Source organism: Meles meles, chromosome 1 (genome assembly GCF_922984935.1).
Source record: "Meles meles chromosome 1, mMelMel3.1 paternal haplotype, whole genome shotgun sequence".
Classification (NCBI taxonomy): Eukaryota; Metazoa; Chordata; class Mammalia; order Carnivora; family Mustelidae; genus Meles; species Meles meles.
In genome coordinates this window covers 195406256-195430582 of record NC_060066.1, presented here as the reverse complement: position 1 = coordinate 195430582, position 24327 = coordinate 195406256, and the positions used below count along the sequence as shown (strand labels likewise).

The 24327-nt window shown below is 36.7% G+C and overlaps 1 protein-coding gene across 12 annotated transcripts in view; it reads left to right on the top strand.

Moving 5' to 3' along the window:
• EPB41 (erythrocyte membrane protein band 4.1) overlaps window positions 1–24327 on the top strand; it is a 201629-nt gene that overhangs the window by 145198 nt on the left and 32104 nt on the right. For 2 of the 12 annotated variants that reach the window (XM_046018062.1, XM_046018047.1), the window contains 5 exons: window positions 6352–6521; window positions 10130–10186; window positions 10349–10390; window positions 11370–11432; window positions 15943–16119. In XM_046018062.1, coding sequence (XP_045874018.1) covers window positions 6352–6521; window positions 10130–10186; window positions 10349–10390; window positions 11370–11432; window positions 15943–16119 — 509 coding nt within the window. Of the gene's footprint in view, window positions 1–6351; window positions 6522–10129; window positions 10187–10348; window positions 10391–11369; window positions 11433–15942; window positions 16141–17898; window positions 17935–24327 lie in introns of those variants that run through there. The other 10 variants (XM_046018013.1, XM_046018055.1, XM_046018078.1 and 7 more) reach the window with 6 other exon arrangements.

The following is a 24327-nucleotide window of genomic DNA, read 5'->3' as shown; positions in this document are numbered from 1 at the left end:
ATTATTTTAGAATTTTTCACAACTATTTTTTTTTCAACTATTTTCATAAGAGAGATAGGCCTGTTGTTTTCCTCCCTCCCTCCCTCCCTTCTTCCCTTTCTTTCTTTCTTTCCTCTCATTTTCCTTTCTTATAATATTGTCAGGTTTTAGTATCAAGTGTACGCTGGCCTCATAAAATAAATTGATGAAGGATTCCTTCTTTTTCTGGTCTCTGGAAGAGTTTGTGTAAGATCGGTGTTATTTCTTCCTCAGTGTGTGGAAGAATTTGCCGATAAAGCCATCTGGTCCTAAGGATCTCCTTGTCCGGGAGTTCCTTACTTTCAGATTCAATGTCTTTATTAAATAAAGGACTATTAAGATGTTCTGGTTCTTATTTCAGTTTTGGTAATTGTGTTTTTCCAGGAAATGTCTACTCCATCTAAATTTTTAAAAAAAGATTTATTTATCTTAGAGCAAGAGAGCAGGGGGAGGGGGAGGGGAGAGGGGGAGAGAGAGTCCCAAGCAGACTTCATGCCAAGCTAAGAGCTGACTCTGGGCTAAATCTCACAACCCAAGCCAAAACCAAGAGTCAGACGCTTAACCAAGTGCACCACCAATGTGCCCCTCTACCTAAATTTTTCAATTTATTCACATACCGTTGGGTATTTTTTTTTTTAATTTTTATTTATTTTCCTTTTCAGCGTAACAGTATTTATTGTTTTTGCATGACACCCAGTGCTCCATGCAATACGTGCCCTCCCTATTACCCACCACCTGGTTCCCCCAACCTCCCACCCCCAACCCTTCAAAACCCTCAGGTTCTTTTTCAGAGTCCATAGTCTCTCATGGTTCACCTCCCCTTCCAATTTCCCTCAACTTCCTACTCCTCTCCATCTCCCAATGTCCTCCATGTTATTTGTTATGCTCCACAAATAAGTGAAACCATATGATACTTGACTCTCTCTGCTTGACTTATTTCACTCAGCATAATCTCTTCCAGTCCCGACACCCAATCCGGAGTTCAAAATCTCCAGAAAACATATGTGTATATATCATACATATGGGCATATATGTACACAAATACATCTCCAACATACACACAGCAGACACAATCAGTATACATGTGCACATGCACTCACAAGTATATTCATATATATGTGTGTGTATCAGTATATGATAGAAAGGAGTGTGTGACAGGAATTGGATGTCATGTGTCACAAACACACCAGTGAGCCACAGAGAAGCCACGGTCACCATCAGCTACCAACCGTTGGGTATTTTTTACTATCACTAAGAATTATAGCAATGTCACCTTTTGTGTTCCTGATATTGGTAAGATGTGCTTCTTCTTTTTCTTGAATAGTCTTGCTATAGATGTATTAATTTTAAATATTTTTTAAAAGATTTTATTTATTTATTTGACAGAGAGATCACAAGTAGGCAGATACTGAGGCAGAGAGAGAGAGAAGAAGGGAAGCAGGATCCCTGCTGAGCAGAGAACCTGATGCGGGGCTTGATCCCAGGACTCTGGGATCATGACCTGAGCCAAAGGCAGAGGCTTTACCCCACTGAGTCACCCAGATGCCCCGGATGTATTAATTTTATTAGTCTCTTCCAAGAACCAACTTTAGGGGTTTTCTTATTTTTTCATATTAGATATACTTTAATTTATGCCAGCTAATATCTTCATTATTTTCTTTCTGCTTTTATTGAACTACTGTTTTTCATTTCTTGAAATGGATACCCACTGCTGTTCATTATTTCTTACAACCTAATCTTAGAATTTAAGTGACTTGCTTAAGGTCATATAGCAACAGAACTAGAAGAAGAGTCTGGGACTGTTAACCCAGACCCATGTTTTTTATTCCTCATCATGATGACTTTTGTTTTCCTAGGAGAGGAAGAATAAAAAATACTAATATTCACTGAGCAGTTAGCATGTTCAGGCACTGTTCCAAATATTTGACACATGGTACTATCTTTTAAGCCTCTGAATTACATATAAACTAAATAGGAGAATTTTTTTTAGTTTTATTTCCAAATGTCTTTTTTTTCTCTGTCTGCTGTCTTCTCAGTACAAGAATTAGAAACAGGTCTATGGAAACTCTTTTTCCCTCCTTTTCCTGGCTCCTTCTCTATTCATCTTAAGAAAGAGACTTTTCCCTTTTAGGCCCTCCTTTTTATTTATATATACATATATATATGTACACATATATATATAGATACATAAACATCTCTCTCTATATATATCTATAAAATATAAGCGACATCTGCTTCACCAGCTGAGAAGCTAAAACTGGTTCAGATTCCAGTTTATACGTTAGAGTGGTAAGTCCCAAGGATAGCTAATAATGATGACAAAGATTTTTCAGCTTGGACTTTTTTGCACTTTTTCCTTTTCAAACCATTTCCATATATTCCTATTTAGTACCAAGAACTGAATGAGGGGCGCCTGGGTGGCTCAGTGGATTAAGCCGTTGCCTTCGGCTCGGGTCATGATCTCAGGGTCCTGGGATCGAGCCCCGCGTTGGGCTCTCTGCTCCGCGGGGAGCCTGCTTCCTCCTCTCTCTCTGCCTGCCTCTCTGCCTGCTTGTGACCTCTCTCTCTGTCAAATGAATAAATAAAATCTTTAAAAAAAAAAAACTGAATGAACAAGAAGCATTTAGGAATTCTTGGTTTAATCATGAGGAAACTGGGGCACAAGAAAGTTACATAACATGTTAGGGTCACACAATGAGACGGTTCGTCCACTTGGCGAATATTGGTGCAGTGATTCTTGCCAGAGGAAGACATCCATATCATCTTTGGAGCTTCAAAACAAGTACCCAATCTTCACTTTTAAATACCTCATCTGTCTGTGGTGGACCTGAGCATGGGCTGTGTTTCTATTGTGTTTTAAGATCTCCCGCTGATTGGTGTGGGCCCTCTAATAATGGAATCCCTGATCTGCTACTTACTTATTATGCCCATACCATACTAGCAGAGATTGTGCTAGTAAGTAACAGGGCTAGACCTAAAATGTAAGGCTTCTTTTACTCAGTGTGATGGTTTTGAGTTTTACTCTTCACCAATCTAATATATAACTGTCTCAAAGTTTCTGTTGTTTTTAGACAAGAACAATATAATACTGAAATTAATGGGTCCATAAGATGATCACAGCACTCTTCTTTATCTAGACATTCAGAATTGGGAAATGATTGAATTTTTAAAGTTTAAGCGTTCTCTATATATGCACCTAAATCTTGTAATGGCTAACAAGTAAATTCACAAAACTGAAGAGCCAAAACATCTTAAAAAGCCATCACTGCCCTCCCAAAAATATACAGAAAAGCATTGGATTATACAATCAAAACGGGTGAATTATATGTTATGTGAATTATATCACCATAAAGATGTCTAAAATAAATAAGAACACTACCACGATTCTCTGTTTGTATGTATACAAAAGTATGTATACAAAGATACATACTTTGTATCTTCTTATTGAGAAAAGGAAAGAAATTTGCTTCTCTCCAGGGCTCCCAGGTGAAATCTTTCACTTGAATTACATATCAGTGTGTGCATAATTAGTTTTTTCCCAACAGGGTGTTGAAATGATATTAACCCATAACAACAACAAGAAAAAGACTTAGCGGGGGGGCACCTGGGTGGCTCAGTGGGTTAAGCCTCTGCCTTTCGCTCAGGTCATGATCCCAGCGTCCTGGGATCGAGCCCCGCATCAGGCTCTCTGCGTGGCGGGGAGCCTGTTTCCTCCTCTCTCTCTCTCTCTCTCTATGCCTGCCTCTCTCCCTACTTGTGATCTCTATCTGTCAAATAAATAAATAAAATCTTAAAAAAAAAAAAAAGAAAAAGACTTAGCGGTATGACATTAAAAGTTATTAATATGTAGGGCTTATAAAATATTTTCATAACCATTGAGTATGTCTTCCCTAACTATTCTATAGAGTTAATATCATCTACATTTTATAAACAGTGAAACCTGATGCCTCTGTTTCTAACTGCCAGTTTCCACACTGATACCTACTTTCCACAGACGGTACAGATTGCCAGGGCTAGGAATACCAAAGACATAAATCATTTGGCTCTGCAGTATTAGTATTGGATTAAAACCAAATGCAAGTGGCAAAATAACACATGGTGAGAGCATGGGCTATGTTTCTATGATGCCAGGCAGAGTTGAATTAATTCTTTGAGAGGAGGTGTGAATACACATGTATAATGATAGTTTAACACAACTGTGAGCAAAATATTTTGTCACATTCCCCTGTGTTGTTAGATTTGGTCTGCCATCTGCCATTCTTGCACTGAGTAGCTTAGAGCACCAGCACCCATGAGTACCAAGGGCTTGCAAGAGGCCACAGAATTTTCGTTGGAAGATAGGCGATTCCTTTGTTCTCCGGTTTTCCCTGTGTGTACTTTTAGAAGTGATTTCTTTCGCTGGAGATTATTACTGGGAAATGAGCATTTTTTTTCTTGGAATTGTATATATGAAGTAGTTGTGAATTCCAATTTTTTCTCTGTTCTGATTCATGGAATTCCTTTTTTTAAGCTAATATTTACTACATATAAATCTAAATTTATCAAGATAAATTCAGAGTTGTCTCGGTGGTTCAGTCAGTTAAGCATCAGACTCTTGATTTTTGCCTCAGATCATGATCTCAGGGTCATGAGGTGGAGCATCACCTCGTGTCGGTCATAGCTCCTAGTTGAGATTCTCTGTGAAGAGTCTTCTTAAAATTCTCTCTCCTTTTCCCTCTGCCCCTCCCCCCACTCAGACACATTCTCTCTCAAAAAAAAGAGAAATTCAGTATGTTCAGTTTAAGAAGGCAAGAAAGCATACAATAAAAGTTGTAAGGATTTCCATGCAAAATAATTAAAATTTAAAAATCGTAGTTCATGAAAGGATAATGACCTGTTATCAGAAATATTAAATCACGTGGAGAAGTACGTAGGTGACTCAGTCAGTTAAGCATCCAACTAGATCTCATCTCAGGTCTTGATCTCAGGGTCATGAGTTCAAGCCCCAGAAGTTGGGCTCCATGCTGGGTATGGAGTCTACTTAAAAATAAATAAGTAAATCATGTGGAGACACACTGCATTTCTAGACACCGCCAGATAAATGAGGCTACTACAAAGTATGTATATGGTGTTTTTTAGTCCCTGAAAGAATGAAGATAAAAATCATAAAAAGAGTATGAGTAGTTGTTTTTGAAGTAAGCCATCCGAAACTTAGCTGCCTAATAGTCCAACCCAAAACAACTATTAACTTTGAAAGATCAAACTTTTGTTCTAAGTCTCTATTGCATATTGTCTCTAAGTCAGGTTTTCTTAATCTCAGCAACCTTGGCCAGTAACCCCTCCTGCTTCTCTCCCCAGTTGCAGCAATCAAAATATCTCCAGACATTCCTAAATATTGTCTGAGGGACAAAATCATTCCTGGTTGAGAACCACTGCCTTAGATATATCAGAGAAGAGGGGCTGTAACACAAGTTGATAATATTCTGAGAGGGTAGGAAAGAACTCAAAAGTTTTTTATTTTAAAGGACTAAAGGCCAAAGGTTTTGAATTCATATTATTTTAATCAAATGACTTATTAAAAGGGAAAGTATCTGGTTCAAAGGTTTGCCCTTAAACATCAAAAAGTATTCATATCTTACAAGATCAATTTATCAAGTTATTTTGTAATCATTCCAAGCAGGCTTAACAGAAGAAATCAGACTTGATCCTTTTTCCTAGAACATAGTTTTTAGTTTCCTAAAATCACCTATAAATAAATGGATGTACATTTCAATACGGCTTCGTGAAAGAAGTCAGACTTAATTAACCTCTTTTTTTTTCTCCATAGACTACATTGCAGTTTTTTTTTTAAAGATTTTTATTTATTTATTTTTTAAAAAGATTTTCTTTATTTGAGAGAGAGAAAGGGCAGAGGGAGAGAGAGCAGCAGACTCCCCGCTGAGCAGGGAGCCCGATGCGGGTTTTATTCCCAGACCCCTAGGATCATGACCTGAGCTGAAGGCAGATGCCTAACCCACTGAGTCACCCAGGCTCCCCTACATTGCAGGTTCTTGAAACTAACAAAGTACAAGGTTAAACAATCTTGCTAACTTTTTAATAAAGAGTTTTTCTTTTCTTATTTGGATCCACTCCGCCCCCTTATGGAACATGATAACATAGTTTAGCTTTTCTATTTTAGCTTTTTTAATGCCATCAGTAACCTGGCAGAGCACTAATGATTTATTTTTTTTACCTTCTGTGTGATAGCCCACCGGACACTGTGTCCTGCATTCACTATTATTTTACGTGGTGACTCTGAAGTAGTATAGTGACTCTTGCCTTCACTTATCCTTCCCTTTTCCCTTTCTCACGTAGCAGCGGCTGTTGATTCAGACCGAAGTCCCCGGCCCACCTCTGCACCCGCCATTGCTCAGAGTCAGGACACAGAGGTTTCTAAAGCACAGAAGGAAACAGCTAAGGTTGAAGAGCAAAAGGAAGAAGTGCCACCCGGGCAGGCTGAGCCGGAACCCACAGAAGCGTGGAAGGTATGCCATAAGTCTAAATATCTGGCTAGTTCACTTTCTGGTTTAGACATGTTAACTCCTTGGCCAGGGAGGTTTTCAAAGCATTGGTTCTTGTAGAGTTCTAACAAAGTTATTTCTTCTTTACTCTTTCTAAAAGAAAGTATTCCCCGTGAACCTGTAAAATATTTTCATAGAATTATGCCATGAAGACTAAACCATCCGAGAAGTTTTCAGGTGATCTACCTACACAGTTACCTAACTTATATCTTTAAAAAAAAAAAAAAAAAAAAAAGAGCCTATAAAGCACATCAGCACTGTGATCATCTGCTTTTAAAACTAATTTTTACTCATCTAGAAGGAATCTCCACACTGCTTTTTAAAAGTAAGCTCTGCTAATAGGATTATAATATAATTTGATTTCCTAAGATAAGTATACAAGCGACATACCCAGAGAATATCCCAATTAGTATTATATAAAGCACTTCTATGAGGTTGTTCAAATCAAATTGTTTACAAAAGGCAAAGATCCTTGTGTAGGATCTGAGTTGCTTATAGTTCTGCGTTGATTGTACCTCAGTCTCTGATCTTGTTGAAAAATCACCAATTAGCAGGTTTCCCAGGACTAACAGTATCTGGACTGATCTTCTATGTGTTGATTAGCCTTTTAAGCACATTTAGGCTGTGATGTAGTTGAGATGTTCGGAATTACTGACATAAACACAAGTATCACTGTTGACAACAAGAATTACTAGAGGCAGTGCTTTTTAAAAAATCACGTTTTTATATGTCTGTTAAAGTTAAAGCCAAAAAAATTTTTAAACCATGGAAGACCTCAGTAAGTGCTCTCATCTTGGCAGATGGATTAATCCTGTTCTTTTGGACCCAGTTCAGTATCTAGTTTATCTGTAGAGCAGTGGCCAATTTGGCTTTGTTTTGACTGTATTAAAACAAAACAAAACGTTCTACATGACATGCCATTTTTACTGTCCTTTGAGACCAACTTGAGTCTAAAGAGAGAAAAAAATTGAGCAAATGGTAAATATTTGCTTTTTTTTTTTTTCTTTTTTAACCTAGCCAGATGTGTATGACACTGGCCATCAGGTTCAGTATCAACAGTGCCTTTTTAAGGTTAGACTACCTCAGTTTTTAACATTAGGATATCTCATCTGGCACTTTTGACTATTCCTCCATTTTTTGTACTAACTGGAAAGTGTTGGATTATTGGAGTTGGCAAAGGAATCTCTTTGAGTGGCTAAGATTCCTTTGGTGTTCTGCTAACATACTTGTTCTTTTTTTTTTTTTTTTTAAGATTTTATTTATTTGAGAGAGAGAGAGAGAGAGAGAGTGAGCAAGCATGACTGGGTGGCAGAGAGAGAAGCAGGCTGCCTGCTGAGCAGGGAGCCCAAAGTGGGGCTGGATCCCAGGACCTTGAGATCATGACCCAAGCCAATGGCAGGTGCTTAACTGACTGAGCCACCCAGATGCCCCCATACTTGTTCTTTAGCCTATAAGTCAGACACAGGTATCTAGAATAGGTTCTTGTTGCTCTTGGAACCTGATAGAGGGGAGAGATCACTCCTTGGTCTGTGCTTCCCATTCAAGTGCCAGTAGGTGATTTTCTTGCTGATTAATTCTGTGTATGTATATGTCTTGAGATACTTACATAAAGATCAGACTGAAAACCACCTCTGATAACCTTCTATTACTGTAATAGTAGGGACAGAATTAAGGAAGACTCTGAGTTGATTTTATTTGTAACAGTAGAAAATAATTATGGAATTTACCTGAAGCCATAGTTATTATATAAAGCAATAGTGTAATAAAATAACCTTGTAACACTATATAAATTTCATTAGCTAACACGAATTTGGTGCCAGATAAAAGTAGCTTTTTGCATCTTGAGTCATTTGACAAGACCTGTTTTGCAGGTGTGGAATAGTACCTCGCCCCTATGCACACGTTTATCTCATTTAATATTCTCTGAAGGGGCTTGACTACCTTTGCTACTTGGCCTCCGCTCAGACTGAAGTAGAGGCTCTCACTTTGTTGCTGTTAGAAAAAAGCAAAAGGTCATTATTCATTGAAACAAGTAATTTAAGCTTTACAAAATAATTTTTTGTAAAAAAATTTTGAAGATTTTTTTTTACTTGTTTGACACAGAGAGAGAGACAGCAAGAGAGGGGATACAAACAGGGGGAGTGGGAGAAGGAGAAACAGGCTTCCCGCTGAGCAGGGAGCCCAATGCAGGGCTCAATCCCAGGACCTTCTGGGATCATGACCTGAGCTCAAGGCAGTCGTTCAATGACTGAGCCATCCAAGTGCCCCTGCAAAATAATTTAAAACTGCTATTTGCTAAACATTCACTACTTCATGGGTATATTGTCTCCACTTTTTCAATAAAAAACTTAGGTGAAATAACTTGCTAATGACCATACATCAACTATAATGGATTCATAGTAGAAATGACACAAATTATCTGTTATCCTGGTAGTTAAAAGTACTGTAGCTGGATGTGCTTATGATTTGACAGTATCACAAAATTTGGTGTTATGTTCTCTACATTCTGTCCTAGGGAAAATAGCACAATGACATTGTACTCCAAGGTAATGCTGCCAAGTGTGATTAAAAAGAACGTGTCAAAACCACAGATTGTTGAGCCTCTATAAAGAAGTTAATGATACAAAGTGACTGATTTGATTCTTAATAAAAAATTTTCTAATTTTGAAATACCTACTGCTTTAGGCATTGCTCACTCTAAAACGCTTCCTCTTAATAGTCTGTTTGGGTTTCTTAAATTTATACTTGCTCCATTTAGGGTCTATAAAATAACTATTACTAAACGTATTTCAAAGCTAGGCAGGAGGTCTTAGTTATTCTCTTCCTACTATTAAGGATGAATCTTATTCATCCACCAAACACAAGGGCTCCCGCTCCCTGGAGAGGAGATTACAGATTGCTCAATGTTGCAGCTGAGCCCCATGTGTGCTTATTTATAAATCAGCCTTGGAAGTAATTGCATGCATCAGTAACAATTTGAATTGAGTTTATTTTGATGTTTTGTTGTCTAATAAACTCAAGGTGAAAGTGTCTCCTTAAATATATTGATCAACTAACAATTTTTTTTTTGTATTTACGTTCTTTGTGTCATATGTGGTTTATATATGTGTGCTTTAACTGTAAAGATTTTGTTTTTGTCATGTATGTCCTACCTTGATATCTTCATTTGTAAATTTGTTTTTAAATGTTAAAGTACTTCTAGATCACACAAAAAAAGCCAAAACAAAAACACATGCCTTATTTAAGCCCAAATTATTTTTTGTATAAGTACTTTTTTTATCAATAAGTGTAAAAATGTTTTCTTCATCGATGGAATAATTATCTTAATTTTCTTTCACTATCATTTGGCTGTCCATATTACCTCTTCAGCCTTGAAAATACGCTGGTGAACTAACAGATGACCACTGAAGAGTAATGTCCTTTCCTGTCACACCCCCATAAGACTGCATCATGTTGATTACGTATCAGCTTATTTTGCAACCAGCTTAAAGATGCGGCATATTTGGAAATAATGCTACTCATAGAAACCTACTAACCTAAAATGTTTTTACCACTTTATTTCTTAAATGTAGGTGGAAAAAACCCACATCGAGGTCACAGTACCCACCTCAAATGGTGACCAAACACAGGTTTGTGCCAACAGGCCACTTGTTCCTTTTCTCCTCCCTCCTCAATTTTTTTTCTTCTCCCTAACTCCCTTCCCTTAAAAAATATTATAAAGGTTCAAATAAACTTCATTGAGCCAATATTTTATCATTTTTCTTTTTTTTTTTTAAATAATGGCAAAACAGAAGCTTGCAGAAAAAACTGAAGATCTGATAAGAATGAGGAAGGTCAGCCATTTTTCACTTTCACAAAACTGCATTATCGTCACCCATGCTGACTTCTACAGTGCATTAAAAAGACAGTGATCCATTCTTTTCATTGATTTCTCTTCATCAGAAATTGTTTTCAAATCGCAGATATATATTTATGCACATATATATTTGCATACACTCACATACATGTGTATAGCAAATAAATTATAATCCTATACTATTTGTTGAAATTGTTCATTAAAATAAACCTCCCAGGAGGAAAATGCCTTTTTAAACACAATGAAGTAACTAGTGAAGACCAAAACTATCCTTCATATTTAAACTTGATAAGAAATATTTCAGTGGCACCATATTCTTGGAAACATGGACAATATTTGATACATACTTAGTATGGAAACCATCATAGCAGCAACTCCTGGCATTGTTCATAACTGTGTGTTTTGCTGCTCTGTGCCCATTCTTCCCAACTATAGAGTGGGATGTATCAGTCCTTACTAAAGAGAATATTGACTAATCGTGTATAAAGTGCCCTTAGATCTTTCTTATGAAAGGTATTAGAGATATACCTACCGTGGTATTACTAAGTATGAACTATGTCTCGGGAAGGTAAATAACGTTTTACAGCATTTCTCCATGCCATGGAACACGGGATTTCAAATCTTCTTAAAGTCATGTACTTTAAGATAACTCTCAAACAGTTGAATTTCAAAAATGAGCATAAAACAGCTTACTACGTAAGAAGCCAATGAAGCCAGGAGCACTGTCTATTTAAATAAGGTCATCACTTTCTTCCATCACTCATGAATAGGGTCATCCGTTTTCTAGCGGTAATGTGTTCTGTGTGTGTCCTTGTAGTTTTGTGACCATTTCATGTTGGCATATGCTGCGCTGTGGACATCTAATTTTTTTGGTTTGCCAATTTGCAGTTTTTTCCCGCAAGAACAACATTTTAATTTTTTATGCTTTTCTGTTTTTCCCTCTTTCATTTTCACAGAAAAAGAGAGAGAGACTAGATGGTGAAAACATTTATATCAGACATAGCAATTTAATGTTGGAGGTTTGTATGAACTTGAAGCTTATTTCAGTTGGTTGCCTATACCTTCTGCATTCTTTGCAATCATCCCTTTCTTTATGCTGTGTTTGGTTTTGCATGCCATTGCATGAAAGAATTTTAAGTTTAAAATGCTTTTGCATGTTGGTAAACATGAAGATATGCAACCATCTCTCCTTCTGACTCTTTAGTTTCCATCTGTCATACTTATCTAAAAAATATATGATTGGGACTACCTCTGCTTCTTGCGGTTCCATTGTTTTACCGACTTGTAGAAAATTCAATATCACTGTCAAAAACTTCATGAATTTTCCAAGAGTATAAACTCCTGTGTGTCCCAGGCTATATTTTTCATCTTCTGAACTGAGTGTGGAAAAGTAGGAGAAATGATCCCAATTCAAAAATGGACTTAAAAATTGGAGATATCAAAAAATGATAGGACAGTCAGGAAAGAGAAAAGATATAGGAAGGAAAGAGGGGACCTGGTATTTAATCTGTAGTTAATATAAGATAGTTTAATTTCAAAAACAAGTCTGTGGGCATAAGATGATTAATTTAAAGATAAGAAAATCCAGCCTTAGAGAAATTTAATTTGCCTGTGTGGTCACAAAGCCAGTAAATTGGTAAAGCTAGGTTTTGAGTTAGGGTCTGTCTATCTATCTCTATTAAAGTTTGTTTTTTTCCATTCAGAAATTGCAACATACTATCTACTCTAGGAATTGTAAGGTCATTTTCTCATTACATTCAACAATGATTTGCTTTTTACCAGAGTTGTATTAGTATACTTACCTAGTTTGGAGCTCCACCTTGAACAGGGAAATAGGAAACTAATTAGAAGAGTAGGGGAACTCTATGAGGAAAAAGTAGAGAACATGGAGTTATCTATATGGAAAACACTGAGGCTACATTAGTTTACACCACACGAAGACTCTATATATAAAAATTGACCAGATTATCTTACGATTTTGCTCAAGACAGAGCCAAAAGAAATGAATATAACTCTGATACTGGGGATTTAACTTAAACTTGAAGGAAACATAAATACAGAGGAAGATGATAAACATAGTTTCTGCCTTCAGGAAACTTAACAATGTGTAGAAGTAGGGAGGAGAGAAACAATAAACAGGTAAAAATAGCAATAAAATGATTTCCAGTTATTATGGAAGCTGTGACGGTATGCTGTGCTAAGAAAGGAAATCTCTGAATAAGATGGGAAGTTCTCTTTGGAGAGAGAACATACTAGCTGAGATCTGAACGATGAACATACAAGAAATGTACTAAATAGTATTAAACTGGAAATCTGAAGAAACTTTTTAAAATAGATCTCTGGTTTAATATAATGACCTCTGATAGTTACTTAACATTGTCCTATTTTCTGTCAAAACATACATTTTGAGTGCTTGCAAAGTATAGGGTACTTTAATAAAAGTAATAAAAATTTTGGCCAGCCTTCATTAATCACATACTGTGCGATGGGCACAATACCAAGTACTTTATGTACATTTACCTCATGTAACATGAAGTTTTTTAAGGCTGGACTCTAGGATATTTCAAACTCGGCAGCTAGATCTCTGCTTGATTTCATAACTAAAACTAGACGTGAATGGTTCTTCTTCTGGGATTAGGAAGAATTACAGAGGTCAGACGATGTCCTTGTCCTTGGCAATGTAACATCTCCCAATCCCAAACATGCCTTTTTCTTCACTAGTCCTTCTTTAGTGCTTCCTTTTGACTGGAACCTGCAGTACCAATCATATATTTGTCATTTGTTCAATGAGGTGTGTGATGGCTTCTGAGACTCACAGAGTCCCTGTGTGTGATGTGTTTTTTTCCCCAGCACTGCACTGATAGCAACAAGAGGGGATTTCTAAATAAGTGTGCGTTTGAAAATTAAAACTACTAACTACTTTTTGAGAACATTTTATATTTAATGGTTTGGTTTGGCTGCTGCTAAAATTTTAAGATGATAAGTATCAAAAAGTTTCTAGCCTAAAAGCAGCCAGAGTAGTTTGGCTAACCATCATTCTCTAGTTACAGTAAAAGAAAAAAAAATCTCAAAAATTGTCTCCCTTGCACCCCATAAGGATGTTCTCTCAAGTTATCTGTCACTCTAGCAGGGTTTTTTTTTTTTTTTTTTTTTTTTTTTGGTAAAGCATCTCTCCTACCCCACCCCCACTAATGCTTTGTTCTGGCCAAATAAGGTCGAGTTCATTTTTAGATCTACCGCCTCCTCCTCCATCTCCCAGAGAGAACCTGTAGCAAGTGTCTATGACAAATTCTATTTGGAACAGGTCCCTTTGAGATCTTAATTTTACTCTGTGCCCCCACAGGTTTCTAACAGAGCCAGCTAAGAAGGATGGAGAAAGCTCCTTCAGAAGCTACTGATTTTATTGAAATATTTATTTTCTCAGGTTCCAAGCCAATCAAAAGCTAGGCAAGAAGAGTAACAAATCACCACTCTCATATTAAAAGGCAAACATAGAGACTTATGGTTTTACCATAGCATCTTGCTTATTTTTGTTTTGTTCCATTCATACTTTAACTCTCAAATGTGTTAAGTTGTTCTTGGACCAAGCAGATTTAATTTCCAGTTAGGAGCTGGGTCACAGGGACTTACATGCCTTGTAGGTCTCAGATGCTCAGGCTACTACTGGGTCTTTGACCAAGCTTGTTCATGCTTTTCTTTAGCTAGTAAACATGCTTTTCTTGCTTTCAGCTAGAATAAAAGTGCACACTGTTGTTGCCTCATGGTGAAGCCCATATTCATGGGCTATACTCACATTTCATCCCAACAAGCAAGAGGTAATTTTTTGGGGAAGCTACAGGATTGTCCATTTTGGGTTTAGTTTTCTTTTTGATCTCAAAGCAAATATACATGGTTTAGTCTTACAAAAATAAAAAGAACAGATTAGTAAGTGAATTTTCTGAATGAATATCTCCAGAATCAAAATTATGTCGTGTGCCTCACCAATGCTTTTTCCTATGCTATTTTCTCTTTGACATTGCTTTTGAAAAAATTTCATTAGGTTGAAGCATGCATTGCTCCAGAAAATTTTTTGAAATTTTTATTTAAATGAGTTCCAATTTTTCCCCCCAAATGTGGTGGTTTTCCACAGAAGAAAGAAAGAAAGGAAGGAAGGAAGAAAGAAAGAGGCTAATCTCAAAATTTATACAGCATATTAAAAGATATATTTAATATTGTGCTTTTCTTGGATACAGAGCTGCTGTGATACATAATAAACACAGAATTTTTAGCATTCATCAAGTGACAGGCTCCCACATATTTTGATCTCAAGCATGGATCTGAGCTTTTTTGGAGAAGTATGTTGGACAAAGAACATTTCAGTTTTTGTCTTTAAATTGTATTTCCCATTTTATTTCTGGCCAAGTCTACTTTTTGAAAGTTTTATTTGCCTCCTGTTACATAAACCTCAATGTTATTTCTAGTTTTATTAACCTTCATTTTGATCCTTTCTCCCTGGAATATCCCATTTAAGGAATATTAAACCTAGTTGTCCACTATCCAATTCTGCTGGAACAGTTGAGATATTTTAAACTGTTGAGATATATAAGGTATTTGATGAATTCTTGTTAAATTACTTCCAATCCATTGAAAATTACTGGAAGAAGGTCCCTATTTTGAATTCTACTAAGGGATGAAGTAAAGCTATCAGAAGCTGGAAGGCATAAGGCTTTTTTTTTAAGGTTTTATTTATTTACTTGAGAGAGAGAGCACAGAGGGAGAGGGAGGAAACAGACCCCCGCTGAGCAGGGAGGTGGATTTAACTAAAAGCACGAATAGTATTGGTAAAGAAAAAAAGCTATCATATCACACACCTGAGTGATTTTTCATAGATAATAACAATTTGCTCTCAAGGCTTGGCCAGGAATTCTAGTGATAAATTCTTATAACAAGAAAGGGCTGTTCTGTTCATCAAAACCAGTAATACCACCTAGTAATAAGGAAGCAGAATTATCTCCAGGTATAAACAGAGGGATGCTGTATGATTGCAACTCACCAAAGCAAAGCAACCAATGGTGGCAGTTGCATCTTTTATCATGTCCTTTGTTTAATAGCTGCCCCTTATCTACTGCTATCTCCATCCTGCCTGAGCTGAGCCTCAATCAGTTCATATCAAGACAAGGCTAACTGAGCTGTGAGATCACCCTCTTGGGATGAGGAGTTGGAGATCTAACGCTGTGTCGTAATGGGAAGAAAAGTTGCAAAATTAAGGAGTGAGGTCTGTGGATTACAAAACTGCTAAGCGTTGTGGGGTTATGACGCTTCACTGCTTCCAAGAAAAGCACCTCATTAAAAAAAAAGAACACTAACAAAAAGCAAGCAAATATACCATGCTGTATATTTAAAATTTGAATGCAATTTATGGATTAGTAACATCTGCCCTGGATGTGGTGTGTTTTCTGCCAGTGCCCATATAGTCTAGTGGGCTTCCCCTGATGTGTTTTTTTTCCTCTGAGTGTTTATTATTTTGCATGTTTGTCCTTTCAACTGTAGGATTTAGACAAAAGTCAAGAAGAGATAAAAAAACATCATGCCAGCATCAGTGAGCTGAAAAAGAACTTCATGGAATCTGTACCAGAACCACGGCCTAGTGAATGGGATAAACGCTTATCCACTCACTCCCCATTCCGAACACTTAACATCAATGGGCAGCTTCCCACAGGAGAAGGAGTGAGTACTTCGTCCACATGACCACTTGTGAGAATGAATGAAATAAACATTATTGTCTATTAAATGTCTGTATATAAGTAAAGTAGGTTTAGAGCTGAAAGTTAGCTTTGGTTCCTCACCAGTTCATTGCAGCTTTAAGGCATTCATAATCAAACACTTGTTTTTAAGTCATATGGGCTACCCAGTCGAATTATAGGAGCCGTTTAGAGCTACCATTAGATAGATGACTAGGCTCTTGAGAACTGCCTCCTTCTGGCTAGTGTGTGTTTACAAATTGACCATAAGCCAGTGGAACTTCGTGTTCAAACTGTGCCTCCAAGGACCAGAGAGTTTACTAAATTTAGTAAGGTCAGAATTGGAACAGGATAAACATTTTTTTAAACTTTATTTGAACATTTGCACAACTGAGAAATGTCTGGAATGGTTGACCACAATTATATAATAAACTAAGGAGGCCTCTAAGCCAAAGAATGCAGAACACCACACATTAATGGTTATATTTTAATTTTAGAAAAATGATTGACAGTTCATCTTCATGAGCAGCTTCAAACTTTTAACATGTTTTGTAAGATAGTCAGTTAGAAGTTGGAGATACCTTTCAGGCTGTTTTTTTTTTTTTTTGTGCTGTTGTCATTACCTGTCTTAGAAATCCTACATCTGACTAAATGCATCTGTGTGATGAAATATCTTAAAAGTTACCTTAAGCATATATTTAAAAATTCTTAATCTTTAGCTTATATAGGTTAATATTTACATAAGTAGTCACAATGATTTAATGAGTGATGATAATAATTTTTAAAATTATATTCCTGGTTTTCACCAATAGCAACAGCAATTCTAGTCAAGAAAGGTAGTGATGTCTTAATAATATTAAAAAAAAAACAACTTGTTTTTAAATTCAGAATTCATGGTAAACTATTCAACTTTGTTTAGTTTCTGGAACTGGAGAAGATGATAAAAGTTGACTCGCAGAGGGTACTTTTTATCTTTTTCAAAATGCAATTGAAATTGGCCAAGATTCTCCAAGTAGAGTCAGACCAGTTTCACCAAGTAAGACTGGAGAATTCCTGAATGATGGGTAGCTAGTTACCGGGGGTGACAGGATGCTGTTGTTTCTATTCTCCGTCCTCTTCAGCCTCCATTCCCTGATGTAAATGGACATCAGTTTTAGATTCTAAATCTAGATAATGTAGCCTGAACTGAGACAGTGACTCAGCCTTCTATAAATCTAGACTTCAGGAGAAACGCCATGTTGTTGTCTTGCCTGGTTAACTGTCTCTGTAAACCATAGCTGCTTATTTTCTAGAAGCTTTCTTTTTGACTCTGTGGAAGTAATAAAAGATGCTCGATTACTTTGAAAAAGTAATTTAATACTCTCTTGGATGAAGTTTGGTAAATTTGAATCAGTCTCCATTTCCAGAAAATATCTTCTATCTTAATAGAAACCTTCCAGAAATCATCTCAGGGCTGGTTGGAAGTGGGTATGTCATTCTGTGGACTTTAAAGAAAGGACTTTTATAAATGAGATTGGTGGGGAGTACTTGAGCCACTTTAGCTCTGTGCTTCTGGATATTACTCCTCTACATCAATAACAGAATAAGTAAGAATAACTTTTTTTAGGACCTTTTTTAAAGGATAACTCCACTTTCTGGCATATCTTACTTTTTCTTCACTGATGAGGGCAATATTTCTGTTCTCTGGGGGTACCTCTTCCGTCTTTGGCAGCATTGTTGTTGCATTGCAAGGCTACTGAATTTTATATAATTTGTGTATGACCAGGTGAAGAAAACCTCTGTCCTTCCCTCGGAAAGAAAGGTTGGTGGGCCAGAGGTAAAGCTGCTGTTATGACTCGTGCTTCTCAATCCGAATTTGCTCTTGTCATGGCACTAAGCAGATACTCCCCCAGAACTGAACAGCAGCTGCTGAGTAATTTTTTTTTCTTTTGGCTCTACTAGTAAATTCACACTCCACTGCCTTTTGACCTAACACATAACATTTCCACGGCTGCAGCTTTTGCAGCTTTCAATTTGCTTATTTCGGCGCATGGCTGGTTGAAAAGCTGCATGAAGATGTAAATATGTATTCAGAGAGAAAATGAATTTAATTGTACCCTATTCTTTTTATGTTGTCTTTCTTCTCCCTCCTTATATTCTTTTAAAAATCATTATGATTTTGCATCCTTTCTTTCCTTTTTTTCTTTTTTGCTGACCAGTCCCCCAGCTACTTTCTCCCTGATACATACCACTTAGGGGTGTGCAAAGAACCTGTGTCAAAATTCCAAACTGATCAGAGAAGGTTGGCCCAACTGAGAGAACTTAGAGCCAAGTTTTTCCTTTCATAGATAACATCTCTTGACTAGATGGCAGAGCACAGAAATTGTCGGGGGAGGAAAAACTTCTCAATTGGACATTTGGAAAAGGCAACTTACCTTAAAATTGTCAAAAACTCTGCTTAATGTGATGTATAAACCTTCATGGCTGTTGTTACTACTATTATTTTTAATCATGATACGGCAAGAGGGGGAGGAAGTTTACAGTTGTTGAGATTTGTGGGGGGATTTTGTTTGTTTTGTTAGACCTTGGAGGCACATACAAACTTTTATACTTTTGTTTTTCTTTTGCAATCTTTAAAATGTACAGGATTAAGATTTTTATTCCCTTGAGCAAAAGCTAATTGCTGTTGAACTGTTGCAGTTTTTTAAGTCTATATGAAGGGATAGAAGGATAACTTTTTATATTCTGCCATTCCGTTTGTAATAAAATTAACTTTTCTCATGGCGAGAAGAATGCTTCATTATTGGCTTTACCCAAGTGATCTAAGAAAAATTGGCAGCACTAAAACAATGAAAAATGACCGATATTCATATATGAGTATCCTTGAAGGAGGAAACATACTCTTGCTAAGGAAGTCGAGTAATTGCTTGAACTTTCAAGACTTCTAATGTTCATTCATTCAAAAATTATCTGTTGAATACCAGACTCTGTTATAGAGACTTTGCTGGGAAAATTGCCAAAGTAAAGTAAAATAAAGAGTGTCCCAAAAGATCTTCCCAAATCCTTTGCACATCCCCAAGTATCATTTTTGAGCATTTTTCCATCTGTCATTTTGTTCATCTTTCTCTGTCTTTCTTGATCTTCTATCGTGAAAGCAGACACAGCAACGTGCTCTGTTAGTGCAGGATGAAGAGAAAATTAAAAGGCAAGAGAGATCTACTGAGAGAGCCTTGCCCCAGCAAGACAATGAAGAAATTCTTCCCAAGGTTTCTATTCCAATCCCTGAGGATCACAAGTCTCTCAAAAAGTGCCACCTCTACTCTAGTACTTTCCCATCTCCTCGTATTCCTTTCATGATGTCTTTTCTCGTGATTCTTGCGTTGGCTGTTTGGTGGTTGGTCTTTCTGTGATCGGAAAACAGGGTGCTCATCCGAAATGTCAAGACTAAAACCATTGAACTTTTGTCATTTACTTCTACTGTGTTATCTCCTGTATGATACCCTTTGATCTTCATAGTTCACTGTCCTAGGGGAGCTCTTTTTGATCATTTTTCTGTCAATAAAATGTTACTCTGCGTAGAATGTATTGTGGGGTACAAAGGAGTAGCAATGGATTGCCCAAGCCAGCTTTTCCTCACTGACTCTAAACAAGTTCAGACAAATCAGATTTAAGTATGTGACAGTCAGTACTTTCCCCCAAAAGGTTTAACTCTTCTATCCTGCATGTGTGCATTGTTCACTGCTGTTGTGTCCTCCTCGCTGCTGTTCCACGCAAAGCAGGATACTCGTAGAAACACTTGATGGAATATTTCCTAATCTTCTGTAGTCATTTGTGCGGCATGGGCTCTGTAGTTTAAAAAAAAAAAAAATTCAACTTGTTAATTTTTCAAAAGCCTTAAAATGATACATTTTAATCTATGAATCCATAACCACTCCTTTTCTTGAGATATCAAACCAGTATATACAAAGGCCTTTTTTGGAAAAGGGCTTTTGACTTCTGTGGCCTTCTTATGTGTATTTCTGAAATGTACAGGGAAAAACATCTTTATCCTGCCTGGTCTATAGAAGGGATCTGCAAAGGTTAAACGCCAGCTTTTCACAAGTAGAATGTTGAAGGTTTAAGGAAAATGGTGCTGTGCTGGTGCCCCTTAGCCTCCAGCCAGGGCTGAATTTACAGACCACTGTACCCATCTTTAAAAGTCCTAGAATATAGATTTATTCAAGATCTGTACATAAATATACTCTTCTCTGAATTAATACTGTGTTATTTCTTTATGACTTAAGTAATTATATTGCTAGAAGCAATATTTAGCCATTATCACAAGCTCAAAATATATATTGATATATTCTGTTTTCCTGATAGACTTCAGACCTGTTTACTCTTACATTTGTGTTGAAATCAATTGTTTTTAATTGATGGCTTTGTGAGCTAAAGTTCTGTCGTGACAAGTATGTGTCCCTCTGTTTGCATGTTGATTTTCAAGGCTTCGCTGAAGTAAATATGGGTGTGCTTTGTTTTCACAACACAACTCAGATGTCTAACCTGTTATTTTTTACCTCAGTATTAATGACATCTTGCATGTAGCTTACTTTTTATGGCACTTGTATGTACCAATATGGATGATTTGGTTAATGTCTCAAATATCTGTTTTGAAATCTGAGTTCATGGGGTTATCAAACTGAGATTTTTGCACTTTGTTTTACTTCTCAACACTTTTAGTTGATGAAACATCTAAACAAGACCTTTGTTTTTAAGATGATGGCTTCTTACAGCAAAAAAGAAAGAAAGAAGGAAAGAAAGAAAGAACACTAATGCCAAGAATCTTTTGTCCTTCAACACCCACCACAATTCTGTTTTTCTCTGGAGACATGTAGAAATAATGCTCTGGTATTTCCTGAAAACTGCTGTTCTGTCGTCATAGGCTTTCCCCCCAAAATGGGAAAAGAAGTAAGGGGCGGGTTGAATTTTAAAATCTGTTATGGGTGTGTATCTTTCGTGTCACAGGCTATGTCTGTGTATTACAAATATTTTGTAACTAAGCATATTTCTTGATTCACTCATAGTAAGAAAAGAGGAACCTCAATCAATCTAACACATTGCAAAGCTGTCCTCTGACACAGAAAGTGATCTGAAAAGGAAATAATCAGAATTTATTGTTACTTTTATAATGGCTTAAGATTATATTTTCAGTTTTCATCCTGGTACACAGCTTTTTATTAACTATTATTGTAAACTCCACCTTGGATTTTGTTTCCCTTTGTATTAGAGTTATTCTAAGTCCATTAAAAGTCCAGAGTAAGTCAATAATATTTTTCAGTGTTTTGAAGTGCAGCAGGAGTCCTCAGAGATCCTTACTGATGGTTAAAGGAGAGGCCCTTTCTCTGATTAATGGGATAAGAATGGTTGAGAGGAGAAGTGCCAAACCTTTGTGTTGGATTAAGCTGGTCAGTGCAGGTTCAAAAGATATACCCATCACAGTTAACAGAGGAAAAAATAGTAGACGTTACAGCTTTGTATTAACTACTGTTAATACTGCTGATATTATGAAACAAAGCTGTAAATAATCTTACTTTCCTTCTCATATCTCATTCCATTCTGAATGCCAGAGACAGATCCAAATAACTGTGTATTGGTTTTATCCTATTTCAGCTTCTTAAGCTTCTTAATGGCCAGTTGATAAATAAAAACAAACAAAACAAAAACCAATTTGGACTAAAGGTATCAATACAGACCAGTAAAAAGTCTTGGGGTTTTTTGCCTTGGTTTTGCTACTAATCATTTCTAGGGTGACTCTGAGAAGTTCACTTAACTACTTGGTGCCCAGATTTCCACCTAGTAACATGGAGACAAACCTACCTCATGAGAATGAATCTGTAACGTTTTCCAGGAACCAGAAGTTCTGGTTGTTGTTGTTCATTTCTTGGTCTTTTGGGGACTGGGAAGATGAAAACTTAAAAATCAGCAGACATTAATTTCTTAGAATTTTTTCATGTGAAAGCGAGCAGTTAGATAGTTGTGTTGATTTCCATCTTCTTCTTACTGGTGTTTGACCAAGCACTTAAAACTACTGAAGGTAGAAATGTCTTTCCAAATTCATCATACTCTTATTAAACAATTCATCTTATCCTTATGGTATTCTTACAGTGGACCAAACTTGAAAATAAACCCAGCATCAATCTTTGGACCGATCTTTTAGCCATTTTCTTATGCTAACACTTAGAATGTGAAAGAGATTCAGCTCATGTGGATCAATTTTACAACTTGTTTACAGCTCTGATAAAAGTTTTGGAAGGAGAAGATACTGATTCCATTGACTAATATTAGACTGGGGATTTTCTGTGGATTAGGTTTCCTTTTGTCATCCTACATCCTAGTACATTTCTTTCTAGTAAATGTTGTAAAAATTTCTCTGAATTTTCTATGGGTATAAGCGGATTTCCTGTCTCCTACATTCCTGAGTTACTTTTGTAATATTTCCTACAGATAAGCATGGAGAATATACTAAGCATAAGAGGTTTGGTTATTTTTTTAGATGGGATTAGCAAGCAAAATTTATACTTGGGCTTTACCTAGTGATCACGTATTTACAAAAGGAGGACAGAAAATTCAAAAATAGTATGAGACACTTTTTCACATTGTTGCTGTTCCCCCCCCCCCCCAGAAGTATTGAGTACAGTAAAGGTATATAAAGTTCTCTACAGTTTCCATCCCTTGTATTCTTCACGGAAATTAGAAAATCCCAAACTTCTTTACAGCATTCTCTACCACACTGAGAAAAAAATGTGCTTGTTTTCATTGCACTCAAATTAACCCTGTTGTTTGTAATTTTGGTACTAGAAATGGAGATGAGTCCTTGTTCTGTTCTCCATTCTGCATGGCATGTGGGATAACTGTATTGGAGTTCTCCACATTGTAGTGGATAGTGGACCAATGAGTCTGCTCTTATTTCTGTTGCTGTTACCCCTCATGCCTTAGGATCTCCTTCTTTACTGCAGCAGAGCATGATACAAAGAAACAAACAAATATTGGTATGGACCTGGGATTGGGCACTGGAAATGGTTAAGAAGGTATGGCTGTTAGAGGGAGGAAGCCAGAAGGTGAACAGGGATGGCTGTGATCAGAAATTCATGGAGTATTTCACTTCATAAATGAAATTCTTATCTTATTAAAACTTGAGAGACAGAAAAAAGTAGTCTATTACTCCCACAGATCAGAAATACAGGCTAAAAGCTAAATAACCTCAATCATAGCCTAACTAAATGTGTGGGTGACAGGTCATTGAGGAAGTGTATGCTTTAGGAATGGTTTTCTAATCCTTTGTGATTGGTATCACAGAGAACAGCCTCCCACTTTATAGTCAGAGTTCTATTCGCAGTAAATAACAGAATAAATCTAACATTTCAAAGATTAGAGGGCAGGAGAAGCAGGAGTCCCAACTATCTCTTCAGGCCCCTCCCCACCCAAGTCATTAAAGTGTGCAGTTTAGTCTCTCATTTTCTCCTCTACTATTCTCTTTAAAGAAGAGTCTTCGTATGTACAGGATCCTAGCTCAATGAAACATAGAGACTAAAACTTAAGTGGAAACCATGGTTACTGCTATGCATTTGTCCATTGCCCTCATTATGTATTGCAGATGCAAAGAGGCAGCATTATCAGAATTTTAGGGTTGGATAAGCCCCGAATCCAACGCTTCTCCACTCCAATGCTTGACTCTTCTATACAATATCACTTAGTGATTTAAAACCATTTATGGACAAAGTGATCTCTAGCCTCCCAAGATATAGCATACTACATCTGAACATCTCTGATTTTTGCGTATACATCATTCTTAGAGTAACTCAAAATCTGTTTCCCTATAGATTTCAATTCTTGGTCCTGAATGGAGGCCTTCTGAAGAATTTTCTATTTCTCATATTATTTCATATTAATTTTACATAGTTAAATGTAACTCCCATGTTGGAATTAGTCATCGTTCTTGCCCTCAGATAACTTACCATCTGATATCCAGGTCTGTCCCAGTCTTCCTTCTAACATGTTATCCTGCCTTTCTTTCTTTTTCTAGCTGTCCTTGTTTTATCAGCTCGTTTTCTTTTTGGCTCCATTGCCCATCGGTTGCTTGCCAATGGTTTATTCATCTTATGTTCTTATCCATTCACTTGCCCTCTTTCTTAAAAAGAACATCTTGAAATTCCTGGAAATCCCTGAGCTTCTTCAT